Below are 20,537 nucleotides of genomic sequence, written 5' to 3'. Positions count from 1 at the left end.
TTTAGGTAGTGCTACTGTATACTTGCGGCCTCCTTTGTCAGTCCCAATTATTCTAAATATTACTGCCTGTTCGTCCGCTGGTACTGCCCGTTCGTCTGGTGACCCGCTCTAAATGGCTATTCGGCGTTCCGTGCTGCCGTCATTGCCGCCATTGCCGACCTTTCCCCTGCTCCGAAGTCTCGCTCTCCTGTCCTCCTCCTCGCGCGCCCGCAACGTCACTCCGTTGGTTACGTCATCACACACCCATTCTAAAACAGAACCAGCAGAACCAGCAGAACTTAACATCTCCAGATGTTTTAAACCTTCAGCTTCCATGATGCTTTGTCATTCCTCTCTTGCAACTGTCACTAGTCTAATACTATCCTTACCTTTTGTGTCATTTTACCCCACTCCCTCTAGCATGTAAGCCCTCAACCCCTATTTTCCTGTGTGTCCAACTTGTCTGGTTACAAATACCCCTTGTACAGCGCTATGGAATTTGTTGACGCTATATAAATAATAACATAATAATAATAATAATAATAATAATTCTAAAGGTATTCTAAAGGCATACACAGCATCATGGGAGTTGTAGTTCTACAACATCTGGAGATCTTTATTTTTGCACCCCTGGTCTATAAAATATAGTAGATCGTTCTGAGTACTATATATCTTTAGAGTACATTGTGTCCAAGAACACTCAATAATATTTCAATCAAATAACATATGTTATTGCTTCAATGTACATCCATAATTTGTAACAACATTTAAACATTTATTTAGAAAAAAAAAAATCTTCAAGTAAGCCAGCATTTTACCATATGTTAGAAAAACTGGTTTTGCAGGAAGATATTCTAGAGATTCTGCAAAGAGATCAATTGGCACACAATAAAACTAATACAATTGGCAAGGTGACAATTGAACGTGTCTAAATGTATCATGTATTATATAGGGAGACATAAATAAGACAATAGCCTAAAATTGTTCTCCTTTTTATTTTGTCTAGATTTGTACAATTCTTTCCTCTCGCTTGTTAACTAATCATGCAATATAGTCTATAAGGCATGCATTGAATTTTACTGCAAAACAGTAAGATAAGAAATGAAAATCTAAACAGAATCAGTGATATGAGAAAGCTTATCTTAATCTGTGAACAAAGCAATAGTCAAAGACCATCTGCCAAGATTTTTACATAAATATTTACTACATAAATTTATTTGAGGCATAGGATAAATAGGGTGCAAATAAACACGAGGCAATTTTTTTTTTTTAAATAGATATTAAGATATGGTTAAGTGCTTATATGATATATTTAATCTTGCAATATTTCGACCAAGGCCTGAATAATTATCAAAGTAGCAGAATTACTCTTTGTGTCATACATAGTAGCTATGAATAAAAAAGATACATGACATAAAAAGATAAACGCAGGAGGGCGGGGCCGGACCGCCATTCCGAGCGGACGCACATAGGAAGAGCTCCTGAAACGTTACCCAATTCTGGACCCTAAAAAACGGTAAAATCTCACCCGACAACCGGCAGCTGGTCACGGGTGCAAAGAGCAACCCTGGTCCCGAGGAGAGGCTTGCCGCGAGGTTCTTGTCCCTCGGCGGGGTGATCCCGTATGACAGGGACTGCTCGGGCGGTGAGCGTGGTGGACGGCCGCTGCTCAGCTCTCCTGCCCTCCAGTGGTGCAGCAAAGCCGGGAAGCTTGGGGGTCCGGCCCTGTCCCCCCCCCCCTGGGCTGGCGGGGGTGATCCCGGCCCCCACCCTGTGACCCATCGGAGTGCCATGAAACCAGCGAAGGCCCACTCCCAAAATGGCGGAGACCGCATGGTGAACAAACGTGGCGCGTGAGCGACCGGACGCACCCTCCTCTCCTAATACCACACCCAGCATTAGCAGGATCCGGCGATCAAGTGCCAAAGCCCCACAAACAAGTGAAGAGTGACACCAACACCAGAGGGTACTGACCTCAAAACGGGATAACGCTATCAGACCTTGGAACACCCTACCATGCCAATCAGCCTCCCACGGGGGCAGAAACAAAAGGCCTGACACCTCCAAGCCACCATGATGGGAATCTCCCCTTGTCCAAGACAGGCATCAGGAAGGACAGCAAATCCCCCTAGAAGGAAACATCATCTTACTATAAGGACACCCAATGGGACTATAACTAGTACTAGCTAACCTTCCGACCCATCGAGACGGGCTGGCCTGCGTACAGACGGACCGCCCGACATGCCGCCATGGATCATCGCCAGGCAGACATGGGGCCAACATGGGGTGGACATTTTAAACAAGTTAAGCATGCTCTCATTGTTGACGCTGTTGTTCTGCTCAGCTTTATACGCTCAAGCTACCCACACTTTATAGCTAACATGTCATGCAATCATTTAACCACCGCTTAGGCAGACAAGTGAGATATATCACCTCTTAGCCACTCAGCCAAGCAGGAGCACACTGGTGTAATCTTGTTCGTGTAATCTTGTGTATAGTAACTTAGTTTATCTCCTCATATTGTTTGAAGCATGCTATTGTAATTCATGTTTGATCACTAGACTAACACTTTCGGTTTTCTCAGCAATATATTAACCTGAAACTGTATAGCTTTAATCTCACACTGTAATACAATTACCAAAAAAGAGAAAATGTGCATACAACCATGATTACTCCACTGTTACTATTGTCGACTATGAACGTGAGGAATGCTCTTGGGGTACCTTGCGAATGTTGTTATATTTATATGCGCGAAAAAAAAAAAAAAAAGATAAACGCAATATTCAAATGCTATGTTCAAATGCCATGATTTTTTTCATCAGGAACCTGGTGGCATTTTATAGAAATACAGCTTCTTCAAAATGCCAAAGTACAGTTACCTGGCTGACTTCAAGCATCACTACTACACATGGCATTGCAGGGTTTTCTAGAAGGCAGTATATAAGTCCAGATCTGTTAGTTGTTGTAGGGTAGATTTGATAGTAGCTTTGCACAAGTTCAGTAAGAAGTTCAGATGGAGAAATGTGCTTTTTTGGGGGTGAGGTCCCGTCTCAGAGCAAGGCAGAAAATACATTGAACTTTATATGTTAATTGGCTATGCAGTGCAGAATAATAGTCAGTCAAAGTAGAGGGTCAAAATGATTATTTACATTCATCTAAAAACTATTTTCTAACATCGAAAGCAGCATTGTCCGTAGATTTTTCCTGATTATACCCCACCTTGTCACTTGCCTACGTTTCCATTTATTATCTTTTTATCCTTGTGCCAGATGTCAATACCTGGGCACCTCTAATTGTTTCTTCTCTGCCCATGATGTCTGATCATTATTTCCAAAAATGTGAAAGTAGACACTGCAGTATATCTAAGATGGTGTATATTGTGCCTTAATGAGTGCAATATTTTCATCCATTTATGTCAGTTTTTTTTTTGTTTTTTTTTGTTTTTTTACATACATATTACATTTTTGCTGGGCACTTTGCAAATCCAGTGATCAAATCTCACAAAAATGATGCTCAGCAAACTCTTCTGAACAGAACAACAATCCAAATTGTGAAGTTACAATACTATATAAGAGACGTGACAATTTCAGTTTTTACAGATTAATTTGATAGGCCAATTTGCAATTTATGGCACTGTAGCAGCTTAACAGTTCAGATTACCCCATAAATGCACACAATCTGCAAAAGTAGGCACCACAGGGCATGTCATATGGTAATTGAACCTTAAGATGTTTGCCACAATTCAATGGTTCCTAAATAATCCATTTGGACATTTCAGATGCATGATAAAAAAAAAAAAAACACTTTACAATTACAAACCAAAACACTCGTCACAGAAACGGTCATCCGAGGTCCAAACTTACTACATTTCTTTATATACCATATGAAGCAATTTCTGGTTCATATATCTTGTGAATAGATACCTATCCAACATGTTTGGATTGTAAAAAAAAAATTTATAAAATCCTCCTCACACTCAGTTGTTTTCAAAATTCCAAAGATGCACAGTGTGAAAACTTAATGAAAAACGTAATTTATGAGTGTTCACTTTCAACCTTATTGATAGAAATGTTCTTAGAGCTTTGTATGGAACACAGTTCCAAGAACTCTATTTTATTGAAAGCCTTTTTGTAACATACAGACAAGACAAACTTGGACTGTGTTATAACATCTGGACAAGTAGATGGGGGCCCCACAATGGGATTGTGTTAATTATAAGGATTCATCATTGAAAACAAAAATCTAAAGAATATCATATATGCAAAATAGTAAAAAAAAAAAAAAAATAAGCTGAAACATTAATTAATAAATTACAAAATTGAAAAAAAAAAACCAATTTCTCTGAGACAATAAAACAATTTACTTACTAGAGGCATAGACTGAAATAGTTAGTTTTGCAGCAATTTGACAACAACATTGCAATTTGCTAGTTGCAGTAAATTTGTCATATTTGGGGTCAAAGCTTTTCCTAGTGACACCAGCTGTATGGTTTCACAAGATCTGCCCATTTAGCACCGCACTTACAACATAATACACTGCTCATCCTTGTGGCACTGAAAATGAAATTAAAACAAACAAATGATTACATGCAGAGGTTTTTGAGATGTCACTATGTAATTAGAGTGAGATGATAGGCTTTCTCATACTGAGCAAGCCAATCAGCTTCATCTAAACTCTAATGATTGAATTCATTAAAAACTGTTGGGTACACTGGAAATCAATAAATTCAGGTGAGGCTCAGTGTATGCACCTGGGGCATGGAGGGGAGGCATACAAGTCAGGAATCCAAAAATGTTTCCATATCCCTTCTTACCCCCAGTGAGATTTTGTATTGATAAGACAAATAAAACTGTGTCACAAAATTCAAGGCCTAAAGCCTGTGATTGTTGGCTCAGAAAACAACCAATGCCAGTTCTCTGACAGTCAAGTGCTGTTTCGCACCAGGCGTGTCTGGCACTGTAATAAGAATATGCTGGGGTCTCACAACCCCCCGGGGCGTATATTTCTTAAAGATTTCAATATTTATATGGGCAAAAAAGAAAATGTTGCTGTATGTAACTATACTTACACTTACAATTGTGTTGGTACTGTGCAAAGCTGGCGCTTGCTAGGAAAATATGTATGCTGACTAAAACGAGTTACACGCAGAAGTATTAGTAGTAAAGATCACGGAGTTTTTAACTCATTCAGTTAGCTATGGCGGTTCACCACCACCTAATAGATCAACCTGAAAATTGTTACTTGTATTCACCCCATTCACTAATATCTGGTATTGCCACCATCCTTTGTACTATCAGATTCATGTATTTTGGATAAGTGTTTGTGACTTTATATACAACATCAAAGGTATTTTTGACTCATCATTACCGATTTCCTTAAATTGGCTCTGCCACTTTCTTGGGTCTTTGCATATTTTGTAAAGAAACCAGATAGTGACTGCTTTGCTTTTTGTGTGATGAGCAGGGGTTGCAGGGGAAGATAGCTTTTACTTATCTAAACCTATCCTTCATGGGCGCTGCCATCTTCTTATAGGAGGTTAGTTTCAGCTCCTGACAATTCATCTGCCAGGAGCCGATGTCAGCACCGTACTCTCGTTTATGCGCAAGAGTCCAACTCTAATGTCAATGGAGGATCCCGCAAGACCATGAGGTCCTCCACGTAAATAACTTTTTCCCCTCAATCAACACTAGTGACGGCTGTGGACTTGACAAGGCTTGAGAAAATGTAGCTCTGCCTCTTGTCAAGCGCAGGAAGAATACATTAAAGAAAGAAGTTATTAAGCTGTTTTATGATATCTTTTGAGTGGGCTGGGAATTTCAGTGGAATTCCAAAACAGTCTTTATGAGCATTTCATAAAGATTTTATCTTTATGACATGCTAATTTTTTGGGAGGAGGAGGGGATAAGTTGTTCAGGTTGTTTGGAAGCTTTTAAAAAAAATAATTTTCCATTTCTGCCTCAGATTTTTATTGGGATTAAGAGACCTTTAGTACCTTGACCCTACAAGGTTCTTGAAGCACTCCTTTGCTGCTTTGGGATTGTGTTTTGGATCGTTGTTCTGATGAAACCTGAATTTTCACCCAAGCTACAGTTTATGATGCAGCAACACATTTTATAATTTAATATATTTTTTTTTTACTGGCCATTGACCTAAAAGTGCTATATTTTAATTTGTATTGTTACATTGCCAAAACTAGCATACATCACTATGCTATTGATAATAATTTCAAAATAGCTGCCAAACCACATGAATGATTAAACAATAGAGGTGGCCAAGCATAAGAGTATGGCGAAAGTGATGGATATAGACAAATTAATAACAAAGATGTCAAATATCAAATGGGTGCTGCCTTATGTCCCCTTCGATCACCATATTACCTTAAGCAATCTTGTTATTGAATAATCACATACTTTTAGGACTCCTTGAATGTAATTGGTTCATAGCGGCTCTTGAACTTGGTATTGCCTTGCTGTGAATAAAAGTGGCAGAGAGTCTAGCTGTGGACTTGTGTGCCAAAATTCACATTACTCTAACACATGGTTTCAGATAAGAATTTTGAAAAATGTTGCACAATCCCCTGTAGATGCCAAACCACGTGTCCCTTCATCTTCTCTATAATGATTGTGAATCAAGGTCATAGCATAACTTGACACACCAAGGTGCAGATCTGTAGCAGATTGGTTCTGGAGAAATTTTTTTAATATTGTGTGAAAAAGTTCTACAAAAATGTCTGCCAGACCATGTGACCTAGGTAGCCAAGCACAACGCTACAGACACAGAACATGCACAGATATTGCAGATATCATATGCATAACAAGTTGTAGCATAATTCAATAGTGAAATTAATGCAAATTTATTATTATTTAAGTTTTCCATTGCTTTGAGAAATTATTTAGATTTTTGAATATTCTGCGAAAAAATCCCTACTTTGTCTTATGATATCTTTTGACCTGGCTAGAAATTTCAGTCACATTCCAAAATAGTATGTGATAGAGGACCTAACTCTGAAGATATGAGCTAGATTTTCCATTGTTTTGAGAAATTATTTAGATTTCCGAACATTGTGCGAAATTGGGCACTCTAAACCTATATCACTGCCTCGCTGTGGGACCTTTGTGGCCAAGCAGAAAAGCATGGACATAGCACATGCACTGATATTTCTGAAATCATGTTTTAACATAGTTATAATGTACTATTGAACATATAGTGCAATAGTAAAAACCAAAGAAAAGAAAAACGTTACCTGCGCTTTCTCCTTAATCCCTATGTATATTTAGACAAATGGAGGTCATTTAGTTGCTCCAATGGCCATTGGAGGAATGCCCGCCTGCCAACGTCAAGGCAGACCCCCCTAAGCGGGTCCTAACACTGACCCTTCAGCCTGCTTCCTTGAGCTTCTGGCAAAGCTATCTCTAATGAGACAGAAAGGGGTATTTTTTATATACACCCCTATACTTATTAACCCTTAATAGGGAACACATGGGATGGATAGCAGCATTGCAACCAGGCTGTGTGATGCAAAGTAAATACAAATACAAATACAAAAAGAGAAGTCCTGCGCTTAAGCAGCAAGGAAAATATAAAAAATAAATACATTTAAGCAGTTTTAGGACACCTTGAAGGCAATTTGGTCATGATTGCCATCTTGATTTCAATATTGACTGGCTTTTAATAACCATGGTAGAAAACTGCTAACAGGTGTGCCAAGCGTTACATTGTTCTGACTAACGGTTTCAAGAAGATGTTTAAAAAATTTCCTCAAACCGTGTGAGCAATTGACTTCTTTTGAATGACTGTGAATGTTGACACACCAAGTTGTAGATCTATAGTTCTTGAGTAGAAGATTTTTGAATACTGTGCAATATTGGTTGCACAAACAAAAGCTACAAGTCTATTGGTGTAATTCACAAAAGTCCAATTGGGGCAAAATCATCCGGCTGCATACAAGGCTATTGGTACTGCAAAATCTGACATTGTTTACACTTTTACAGATTTTCACACACTGTCTAGATTTTGCAGTTCAGGCCTTGAATAATCCTGACTTTGGTCCCGACAGCCCTACACCAAATCTAACCATAACCCTACACCAGACCTTAACATAACCATAAACTAACCATAACCCAAGCACAAAGAGAGTTCCTCAACTACTTTCAGTACTGAGATTACCCAAGGAATTTCCAAGCTTTTACAGTACAGAATGCTCTGTGGGCACTATTTACTGTGTGATGGGAAGCAGCATGGGAAGGAGATCTCCCTCTCATACTGAAGATTCTAGTGGTGACACTGCAGCATGATTATCCCATTGCTCATCACTACTTTTCAAACACTGTGATATCCTGGAATTTCTCTGAATTCCAAGATAATCGTTGTGGCTAAATGTGATCTTTCAGCTATGGTGGTTTAAAAAGCCGTGTGCACACAGATCATCCGCCTGTCTAGGTATATTGACAGATCAGACATACTTGTATGGCTGTGTCTTCTGCATTTTACCACAATCTATGGGTACATGTTATATCCTTAATTGGGTAACATTAAGGCACAATAAGTGGACAGTAGAAATAAGTGGCTATTTTGCCCTTTTAATGTCTATAGGACAAAATTCACTGAAAGTCATTCTTCACTAGTTTAGTACCTAGTTTATTAGCCTGAATAATGTTATAATGCCATTATATTACAGAAAACTGTAAACACAATAATGTTAATGATGAACAAAATAAATAGAAAAAAAAATACTTAAATATGTAATCCATTCTTTGGTCAACAGCAATCTATATGTGCAGTTGCAACTTTTTGTGTGCTACTTTTGAAATCTATGTATCAAATAAATATTACACTTCATAATTGTAGATTATACTAGCTTTAGTGTAACTATAATCTTAATTTTATTAATGACAGGAGGCGAATATTTGCTTAAGTCTCTCTTTACTAGAACTCCACAGCAGCACATTAACAGAGAGATAAACACCAAAGACAAAAACATAAGGTATCTATATAAGGCTCCTCCTAAGCCACCATTTCCTCTTTCACGCTGCGACAACGTAACGTAAACAATGACAATAACTAAATAAAGAAAAATTCACAACATAACGATGAATGTCATCTGGAAAAACTTCGGATAATGGATGAACTTGATCTTTATCCCGCCAAACGGCCGATCCTATGAACTGAAGTCGAACCATTAAACTGAAACGAAATAAACAGAATCGAAAACACTGATTAGTGAACGAAATGTACTGATAAAACATAAATCCCACGATCCAGTACTGATAGAATAAAGACACGAAATCCATACTAATGACCGTCAATACAGTATAACATGCACTTCCCACAACATCACCCCAGACTAACCAACCTAGCCCAGATAATCAGACAAATCAACAGAAATACAATCAATGCAATCCATCCAAAACAAGGGGGGGGGAAGAAATCAAATTGGGTGGGAAATATTCGCCTCCTGTCATTAATAAAATTAAGATTATAGTTACACTAAAGCTAGTATAATCTACAATTTTATAGCATGACAGGAGGTTTCATATTTGCCGTTTTAACGCTCCGACAGCAAAGCAAAAGAAGCATGTTCCGACGGTCTAAAGTAAAATAGGCGAAAAAACTCTACACGGGACCCGTCCACCGAACGCAAAATGTCCTGAAGGGAAGCGCTCGCCAAAAAAGCTCCGGAAGCTGCGGCGCCCCTAACCAAAAGCGCTCCGAAGGTCGCATCCACGCCCGCCAGAGCCAAAAGACATCTTATCCATCGCGCCAGTGCCTTCGCTACACAAAGCTTAGGCGAGTCCTAGAAGTAAGGGCATGATACAACCGTCGAATCCGACTTGGTACGTCTAAGCACCTTGACGGAGACCCCCTCTGGAGAAAAACGAGAAAGCGCCGACATCGAAGGCCCGGACATCCGAAACACGTCTGAACGAGACCAGACACAACAAGAGGGCAAATTTTGCTGAAAGCTGGCGAAGAGAAAGGTCCTGGTTATCAGGCCAATTCCGAAAGAACGCCAAAACCAAACGCACGTCCCAGAGGGAAGAATACTTGGGCGCCGGAGGGCGCACCAGTCTCATTCCACGCAGGAGCCTGCAGACTAGCGGATCCTGGCCGATGGGGAAAAACCCGAAGCGGGACAAGTGCCGTCGAGATAGCTGATCTAACCACGATAACCAAGCGATATGACCGACCCAGGTCAAAGACAAGAGACAAGAAATTCAGCACGCTAGATACAGGACCCGTAAAGGGATCGGTATCCCGTTCCAGGCACCAGCGAAACCAGGAGCTCCATGTTGAGAGATAACACCTCTAGTGCTCGAAACCGAGTGGTTGATGTATTGCACCGCCGAACCATTGTCCATCCGAAGGAGCACGCATCAGTCCGACAGATGCTTCGCCAGGCTCCGAATTGCCAACGAACCTGCAATCAACCCCAGGCAATTGATGCGGGATTCCGATCTATTGTCTGACCACGGGCCCCCCGTGGACCTCGTCGTGCACGCGGCACCCCAGTCCCAAGGACTCGCATCCGACTCCTACACGAGATCCAGGGTCATCCCGAATATCGCCTTGCTGTTCCAGGCGGATATATGCAGGAGGCACCAGCTCAATCCGGCCTGCACGTCCGAGGCCAAGGAGATCATCTGGTCCTAAGAGGGTCTCTTGCGTAGAGAGTGCGCCTTCAGCCGCTGCATGGCCCTGTAATGTAGTGGGCCCGGGTAGAACGCCTGTATCGAGGCCAAGAGGAGACCCACCACGCGAGCCAACCTCCGGAGGGGAGTTCGGTCTTGTCGAAAACACGTCTGATCTCCTTCCGAATGGTCGTTATCTTCGCCACAGGCAGGCGGAGAATGCCGTCTTGCGCAACGACTACGAAACCCAAGAATTCCACCGTCTGCGCAGGCTCCAAGGCCGATTTCTTCAGAATGACCACGAACCCCCGGCATTCCAACGAGGAAAACGCAGAGCGCGTCCGAAATGTGAGCCCGGCGGGGTCCTCGCAAAGATAAGCAAGTCGTCCAGATAGACGATGCAGCGTACGGCCTCTGCTCTGAATTGGGTGACCACCGGTTTCAGGAGCTTGGTGAAGCACCAAGGGGCCGAGCTGAGGCCGAAGGGGAGGCATGGGAATTGGTACGGAGAGTCTCTCCATACGAATCAGAGGGGACTGCGACAGGCCCCGTCCACCGGGATGGAGAGGTAAGCGTCTTCTAGGTCCAGTCTCGCGACCCAGTCTACTGGCCAGAGAAGGCATCGAAGAAGGTGAATGCCCTCCATCTCGAAGTGGTTGTATACCTCGAAGGCGTTCATTTCTCCTAAATTGATCACTGGACGGAATTCTACAGACTTCTCCCTTACCAGGAGAAAATCGAGCTGACGAAACCCCCCAATCCGGGGCCTGTAGGACCGCGCCTTTGGCTAGCGGAGCTCGAACTTCCACCTCCAACAAGGGCTGTTGGCCTCTTGTGATGACGGGGATCCTCGGGCGTCCAACCTGTGTAGGGGAAGAGTGGAAGTCTGTGACAAAACTCCGCACTGTCCCAAGGACCCATACTTCTGAAGGTAACCGTGGGCGGAAGACCCTCCCGATCGAAGACTTCGCTTTATCCCGGGAGGTAAACAGAATAACCTGTTTCTGCAGTTCCTCAACGAAAGGCTCCCTGAACAGCAGACCTTTAGCCAGGGGACCCACATCTTCGGCTCCCAAATCCGACAGCTTGTTGTCCATATGGAAGAGTGCCGTCTTCCTGGGTTCCGTGCAAAGGGCCACAGTGGCATTGCCCAGCAGGCAAATTGAACGAAGTGCCCAGTCCCTCATGGTGGCTGGGTCCAGAGCCCTACCTTCTGTGAAGGCCTCGTCTGTTAGGGCCAACATCCGGGGTAACCGCCACCCTGTCCGGCAGTACCGGTCTGGGGCATTCTGCCCGCAGCTTCTTGCAGGCCTCACTTCCAAGGGGTCTACGGACCCAGTAGCGCACGAATTGTGCCAAGTGGTCGGGCAGTGACTAGTCCGAGGACCTGGGGCGTCGGATAGATTGAGGCTCTAACAGAGGTTCTCCAGTAGTGCCCAAAAGGGTATCGTCCCCCAACATTGTCGTGGGGGCCCTAGTCGGTGGCGCGTCTTCCTCTTCCCTGCGTCCACCGGGACCCTCGCCAAGGTCCGCAACCCAAACATCTTCTCCATCTGAGGGAGGCTGGTCTGCCCGCCACACATCCAGCGCGGCCAAGGTGGAGGGGGGGGGTTTAAGGAGGCCTCCTCCCCTGCGCCCGATAGGTGGTGGCGCCTGGCCGGCGAGGTTGTCAACCTCAAACCACGTCACTTCGCCGGAGTCTTGCCCGTCCGGGAGCGTGGTTCAGGGTCTTCACCCTTTCAATAGCGCGTTCGCGCACTTGCCTGCTCTCGCACCCGAGAGTCTGACTCATCCGAGTCTTCTGCCAACTGAGGGGTTCCACACACACCCCTGTCCGTATGTGGTTGAGGGAGGGCCCTAGCCAGGGCTTTTTCAACAGATGCGGTCACAGCCGCATTAAGTAAAGCCTGCAAATTCTGCTCCTGTGCAGAGGCGTCCATAAAGTCTGAGTCTATGATACTTGATACCTACGAAGCTAGAAAACAGGTATCATTAGCAGGCAAAAGGGGCAGCACCCCTAGTGTTGGCAGAGGCAAGTAATAATGCATGCAGGCTCAACAAACCGTTATCCAGGGTATGGAGCCACCAGTCCAATAGCATGCATAGTATGGCACAGACAAAGCAGGCCAATCATGGGGCACAGAAAGCAGGCCAATCAAGGGGCACAGACAAAGCAGGCCAATCAAGGGGCACAGACAAAGCAGGCCAATCAAGGGGCACAGACAAAGCAGGCCAATTATAAAGGCACAGACAAGGCAGGCCAGTATAAGGGTACGGGCGGTACCGACCCAGAGGTATAATGCAGGCGGAAACCTAGATCCCTTTAGATATGTAGTAGAATCTTGACTATTAGGGTGCAGGGTAGAGACGAAGCTGGGTCCTTATAGGCAAGGTTCTTCAAGATAGCGAAACACTTTAGTTTTTATATGGTTGTGCCTAATCCATTAGGCCACAAAATACGAGTGCCATGCTCAACCACCCAGATGGGGCCTGAACCCACAATCCCTGGCTTTTGACGCCAGTGCTACCTCCATCAGGCAACCGAGGCTTGATTAGAGCAGTCCTAGTTCAATAAGTGGGTAAGGACACCAGGCAGGGACACCTGCAGGAGGCACGCAGTGCCATGTGGAAGTCAGGAGAACCAGTAAACTGTAAAACCATGTCCATAGAAAAACATGCAGGGCAAGCACACATGCAAAGAATCGAAAACTAAAGTCTATTGCTTAGTTACTTGGGGAGGTGAGGGGGATTGAATCTGCGACCCTCATATATGGGGCATAATTTATGATGCAAGGGCTCACAGAGCTGCCTCACATGGACAGAAAAGAAAGCTGTCACCAAAAAATACGCACCCCCAAACAGCCCAGGAGATGGGGAAACACACCGGACCAGCTAGTCACTGTACCTTTAATAAGGCAGTGACGCGCGCGGCTAACACAGTGGAGAGCCGCGCACCCACTGCCCGACCACGCGGTCGCGGGGAAGGTGACCGGGAGCGGAGGCTCCCGCGGCAAATGAGTAGATCCCTGCTCCGTCCCCACTCTGATAACAGTGTTAGCGAGTGAGCAGGGACGCGGGCAGGGTAAAGAACAAAACGGGGATTCCCGCTCGGCGGACGAAGCCGGCGGGCGGGAATCGAAATGAAACACACGAGGGACCGCAGGAGTCTTTCTCCGCGGTCCCGGCGGTCGGCACGGGGAGCGGTCGGAAGACCGCTTCTCGGCGACCACCACGGCCAATAAGCCAGAGGAAACAGAACAAACAATAAAGCCAACAGGGTAAAACAAAACTCCCAAGGAGAAAACAGGCACAAAGAAATAAACACATGGTAAACTACCAGTAATCTGTATAAATAAACACAGGTAAACTACCAGTAATCTGTATAAATAAACACATGTAATCTATCAGTAATCTGTATAACTAAACACATGGCAAACTACCAGTAATCTGTATGACTAAACACATGGCAAACTACCAGTAATCTGTATGACTAAACACATGGCAAACTACCAGTAATCTGTATGACTAAACACATGGCAAACTACCAGTAATCTGTATAACTAAACACATGGCAAACTACCAGTAATCTGTATAACTAAACACATGGCAAACTACCAGTAATCTGTATAACTAAACACATGGCAAACTACCAGTAATCTGTATAACTAAACACATGGCAAACTACCAGTAATCTGTATAACTAAAACACATGGCAAACTACCAGTAATCTGTATAACTAAAACACATGGCAAACTACCAGTAATCTGTATAACTAAAACACATGGCAAACTGTCAGTAATCTGTATAACTAAACACATGGCAAACTACCAGTAATCTGTATAACTAAACACATGGCAAACTACCAGTAATCTGTATAACTAAACACATGGCAAACTACCAGTAATCTGTATAACTAAAACACATGGCAAACTACCAGTAATCTGTATAACTAAAACACATGGCAAACTACCAGTAATCTGTATAACTAAAACACATGGCAAACTGTCAGTAATCTGTATAAATAAACACATGGCAAACTGTCAGTAATCTGTATAACTAAACACATGGCAAACTGTCAGTAATCTGTATAACTAAACACATGGCAAACTGTCAGTAATCTGTATAACTAAACACATGGCAAACTGTCAGTAATCTGTATAACTAAACACATGGCAAACTGTCAGTAATCTGTATAACTAAACACATGGCAAACTGTCAGTAATCTGTATAACTAAACACATGGCAAACTGTCAGTAATCTGTATAAATAAACACATGGCAAACTGTCAGTAATCTGTATAACTAAACACATGGCAAACTGTCAGTAATCTGTATAACTAAACACATGGCAAACTGTCAGTAATCTGTATAACTAAACACATGGCAAACTGTCAGTAATCTGTATAACTAAACACATGGCAAACTGTCAGTAATCTGTATAACTAAACACATGAAAAAAACTATCAGTATTGTAAAGGAAACATTCACCAAAGAAAATAAAAGAGCCAGAAAGGCACATAAATCTCACAACCAAGCATAGTTCATAACAATCCTAAATAAATCACACTAAATCCCAAAGCCACCCACAATAAGCAGGAGGCAGAGGTACTCTGACCTGTACTGATGCAGAGCAGCAAAGAAAGAGGAAATGGTGGCTTAGGAGGAGCCTTATATAGATACCTTATGTTTTTGTCTTTGGTGTTTATCTCTCTGTTAATGTGCTGCTGTGGAGTTCTAGTAAAGAGAGACTTAAGCAAATATGAAGCCTCCTGTCATGCTATAAAATTACTGAGTCTGTTTGTCTGTCTGCATGTCTGTCTGCCTGCCTGTCTGTCTGCCTGTCTGTCTGCCTCTCTGTTTGTCTATCTATCTATCTATCTATCTCCCTTTCTGTCTGTATAGCTTTAGTGTAATATTTAAACTTTAAATTATATTGGAAGGATTTGCACAAATGTTGTTGAAGTTGCATATAATATCAAATTACAAATATCAAATTGTAACAATGATCAATGGTTTACATCATCATATAGTAAAAACAAAAATAAAAAAATAATATAATGCCATATATCAAAAAGGTACATTTATGTTCAGAATACCACCCAGTATTCCATGTTAACAATCTACATATTTATCTTTTCTACAGGTGGAACACTGACATTCCCAGTATATTTACAACGCAGTTTGTCAGTGATTTTAGGGACGCAGTTAAATATCTGAAAAGTTAATTTATACGTTAAGCTCACAACCTTTGCTCTGCACAGTTAATCTTATACCAATCTACTCAGAACAAGCACGACCCTCTGACGTGTGAAGATATAAGGACCAGCTCCTTCATCCACTCTTCCTGAAACTCCAGCTCCCAACACGATGGCAAAGGGGTTTTATGTCAGCAAACTGATTGCTGTTGTTGCCATTGTCCTTTCTGTAGCTGCTATAGCTACTATCATAGCTCTGGCAGTTGTTTATGCTCAAGAAAAGGAAAAAAACAATGAACTGACCAATAATCCTCCTGCAGCAACGAGTGTCCCAACTACATTTGCCACCACTACCAGTGCCACCGGTACCACTACCATCACTGCTCCATCTGACGGACCATGGCTCAAATATCGACTACCAAAAACCCTTAAACCATATCATTATGATATTCGACTTCATCCAATTCTAGAGAAGAATGCTCAAGGACTTTATATTTTCTTTGGACAAAGTGAAGTTTTCTTTACATGCGTTGAGGCAACCAACCTTGTCATTATTCACAGCAACAAGCTCAATTTCACCACGCCAACAAAAGCTGTTCTTATAGACAGTGCTGGAAATGATCTGGCTGTGTCTAAGGTAGAAGAAGTGCCGTTAACACAGTATCTGGTGCTACATGCTGACAAACCCCTGGAAGTTGGTAAAAATTACTCTGTGTTTTCTCGGTATGTTGGAGAACTGGCAAATGACCTGGCTGGATTTTACCGGAGTGAATACATAGAGGATGGAGAAACCAAGTAAGTATTGGAATGTTTAGTTCTCACAGTAATACAGATTGGGATTAATCCTGGGTAGCGATTATTGGACTACACTTTGTTTAATATAGCCAAAATCATAGATAATAGAATTTGTGTTTTCAACCTGGTGGGCTGCCTCTTGGCGACCACTAGATGTAATAAACAGGATGGGTTCTACCAGTTTACTATTCTTCATTTTTGTTTTTGCCAGACAGGTTTATTTAAAAAGTGAGAATTCAAAGTTAATTTTAAGTCAGCTATGCTTCAAGTTTGACCACTTTATCCTAAAATATTAAATTCACTTTGAATTCTTACTTTAGTAAATAGCCGTGATAATGTTGTGGAGAGCTGATGAGAAGTGTTTGCTATTTATAATGTTACTAAATAATGTATTTGTGTATAATATTGTATGATAACAAATGCTATTGAGACATTTAGCAATATCATTTTGTATTTTAAAGAATTATGTTAAAATAATAACAAAATCTTGGCTGATGGCACATCCTCTGTTTATACTTTTATTTAATGTTTAATATGTGAAAAAAAATATTTTATAGAGAGGGGTTCTTCATTAATCTAAGTAAAACATGATTTTATTTTTTGAGTTTTTAGGAAAAGTTAGGAAAACAAACCTCTCATGTTTCAATAAATATAGGTCCCATATACACCTTGATATTAGCGGAATTGGTACAGAAGTAGAGATGTAGAGACTTACTTTATTTTAAGACACTAATTGCCACAGGACAGGGTAACACTATTTCACTGTACTTTCACTGTATTTTTAGAATTATGGGCAATATTAGTACCCTGATACTTACAATAAGGGCTAGAGGGATAACAATATATGGCAAGGATACAAGGCATTTTCATTGCTTACAATATGATATTGGTCAGGAGTCTAGGGAATGAAGCAAAGGGTAATTTCTTGATTCCAATAATCTATCTCCCCTTGATTATCATTATAAACCTTTACTCATCACATAAGAGATTGTGAACTAAGTGGGGCATATTACTAAATACTGGCGATACATGCTCTATTTTATATATAGTTTCTCTTAAAAATGTGAGATCTAGACATTACCTACACCCATACTCATCTGCAGTGCATCCAGTGGCTTTGGACTAAGTACTGAGGTATTTGTAATGTACAGTGCAAAGACACTTTTTTCAGTTAACATATGTTCTTGTGACAGGATCATCGCTACCACACAGATGCAGGCTCCGGATGCCAGGAAGGCATTTCCCTGCTTTGATGAGCCGGCGATGAAAGCCACTTTTAACATCACTATAGTACATAAACCAGACTATGTGGCTCTATCGAACATGAATGCTATCAGTAAGTGACTGTTTTAGAACACTCATATACGTAATTGATTCTAAAATATTTCTTGTAGCTGTGCAATTAGTGAACATACGCATATGCAGCATTTATAGGTTGCATAAATACAGATTTACTAAATCAAAGGTCTGCTTCTTGTATATGTTTACTACATGCGATGGTGTAAAGCAGAACTTTATAATCCCTGATGATGGAGTACAAGCCAGGTCCTCACTGCAGCTGTAACTGCAAAGGATGCCTGCAGAGAGAACACAAGGTTTTTACAGACAGCACAGAACAACTAAATGGGAATGGACAGGGGATGGTCAACAATACTTAACATCGAATGTGTCAGAAGGCAGCATCATGGGAAATAGGTAAGGGTGGTAATGTTAAATAGGCTGGATTACCCAAAATAGAAGTAGACACACAGTATAATTATAAAACCTGTACAATAGGATCTGGAACTCCTAAAAGATATAACAACAATACATAGTGCTCTCTGTATAAATGTTAAAACATGTATCACACAGACAAGGTAAAACTCTTATAGTATAGAGCCGTAACAGGCTCTATATAGGAAGTTCCAGGGTGCCCTATACAGGCTAAATAGAAGATCCCAAACAGGAACTGAGAATGGAGGCTGCAAGGTAAATGACAGATGCTTTATTAATAAAAATATAGGGACAAGAAGCAGTGTGAGAAATAAACAAATATTGTCAACACCGCAAAAAACAACATAAAATAACAAGAATAAAAAAAGTCCCGAAAGGTAAAAGCTGATTGATGAATTTATAAGTATACTGTGGATGTACTTCACTTGGGTTTTTTCCCCCATTTTTTATTTCAATTAGGTGATAGGGGATTCACCTGCTTGACACCCCACGAATTGTATTGTATTTTACTGTATTTGAGAAGTATCTACACACCAAAGTACTTTTTCATTATAGGCTGGATTACGCATTGTACTAACCCCTTTCTTGCCTTATAACAGCCTAAAGTAGAAGCACACTTTGTTTTACAGTAATCCCATCATCGTTTTCCCCTCTCAGACTGCCGAGGGGACATTTGGTGGGTTGTAGGAAACAGTGTAAGACTGACAGGGTTTTGATGTCCGAGTCTCGTATAGCAAGAAGGTAGATTTATTAAAGTACACGAGTTATTTACACACAAAAAAAGCTGCCTCTCATATACTCTTCTATGTGTACAAGGCTACACTACACCACTCCTTATGCTTACTCCAATATTCTTTTAGAGCTAAGGATCCAAAGTCTATCTCTTTTTACACTTTAACAGTGCAGCGATCCATACCTTTATTCACCTGGCAGCATCTCGCTTTCATTAAAGTGTCATTTGGCCTAAACAAACATCCTGACAGGATATCATCTCACGGCTTGTGGATCGTTTGTATAGATGATTTTATTTACTCTAAGGGAGGTAACTCAAGAACAGTTACTTAACACATAATAATATGTTAGTCCAAGCACCGTGGGCACTTCATTGGTTTAAAGGGGTCGTGCCCCTTTTTGTTTTGAAATGCGTCAGATAATGAGTTTAACCCCTTAGCAGCTAGAGGTGTAACTCACCGCCAGGCACCATCATTAGCATGTAATTTGCAAAATGAAGAAAGAGGGTCGCAGTACCTTGTGAGTGTCTTTTGATTCAGATGGTGCTCAGGGCATGTAAAAGAGCAGGAGACAATATAGTGTAGTAGGTAGGTCTCCTGCTCTTTTACATGCACTGAGCACCATCTGGATCAGAAGACACTCACAAGGAACTGTGACCCTATTTATTCATCTTGCATCTTACCTACTACCAGAAAGAAGAGACTCTGGCTTGGGTTGTCCTAGCTGCCTACTAACATCATTCGGAAGCGCTAGAAATTGTTTTTTTATTTATATTAGCATGTAATTTGTCTATTATACTACAAAACATCTGTGGACTTTAAGTATTTTCTCTGACAGTAATTTCTGTTTATTTTAGGTCACAACAATATTATTCTAGAGGGAGTAAACTGGACTGAAACTGTTTTTCAAAAAACAGTGAAGATGTCCACATATCTTGTGGCATTTATAGTCTCTCAATTTAGTCCTACTGGTGATCCAGGGAGTAGTACAACGACTGGGGTAAGATACTTTGCAGACTGTATATATATATATGTTTATGTAAACAAGTAGAAAGAAGAACAGAGGTTAAAATATTTTAACGGAATGAATCATGAAAACTGTACATTTTTATTCTATAGGTTCAGATCTGGGGCCGTAAAAAAGCTATTGAGGAAGAGAAACAAGGAGATTATGCTTTGAGTATAACAAAGCCCATCCTGGATTTTTTTGCACGCTATTATCAAACTCCATACCCTCTGCCAAAGTCAGGTATGCCTACCAATAAAAAGAAAAAACTACAACTCCAGCAGAAAAAAAGAAAAAGTATAATGAAAGAAAATTAAAAATACACCATATTTCTAATTTTTCATTATATTATTCCTAACGATAGGATTTAAGAAGTTTGTTTATTTTAATATCTCCTCATTTAGTGCAAGCAATGATATATAAATCGTTTTATATTAACTCTTATTTTAGTTAATGGAATACTCAAAGAACCATAAACACTACAGCTTACT

The 20,537-nt window shown here is 41.3% G+C and overlaps 1 protein-coding gene across 1 annotated transcript in view; it reads left to right on the top strand.

Annotated features, from left to right (window-relative positions):
• LOC134603184 (aminopeptidase N-like) overlaps positions 1-20,537 on the top strand; it is an 89,901-nt gene that overhangs the window by 25,797 nt on the left and 43,567 nt on the right. The window contains exons 2-5 of the mRNA XM_063448917.1: positions 15,750-16,596; positions 17,790-17,932; positions 19,898-20,040; positions 20,160-20,289. Of these exons, the coding sequence (XP_063304987.1) occupies positions 15,974-16,596; positions 17,790-17,932; positions 19,898-20,040; positions 20,160-20,289 (1,039 nt within the window). The 5' untranslated portion in view covers positions 15,750-15,973. The remainder of the gene's footprint in view (positions 1-15,749; positions 16,597-17,789; positions 17,933-19,897; positions 20,041-20,159; positions 20,290-20,537) is intronic.

This window comes from Pelobates fuscus, chromosome 3, assembly GCF_036172605.1.
Source record: "Pelobates fuscus isolate aPelFus1 chromosome 3, aPelFus1.pri, whole genome shotgun sequence".
NCBI lineage: Eukaryota > Metazoa > Chordata > Amphibia > Anura > Pelobatidae > Pelobates > Pelobates fuscus.
This window is presented reverse-complemented; position numbering and strand designations above follow the sequence as displayed.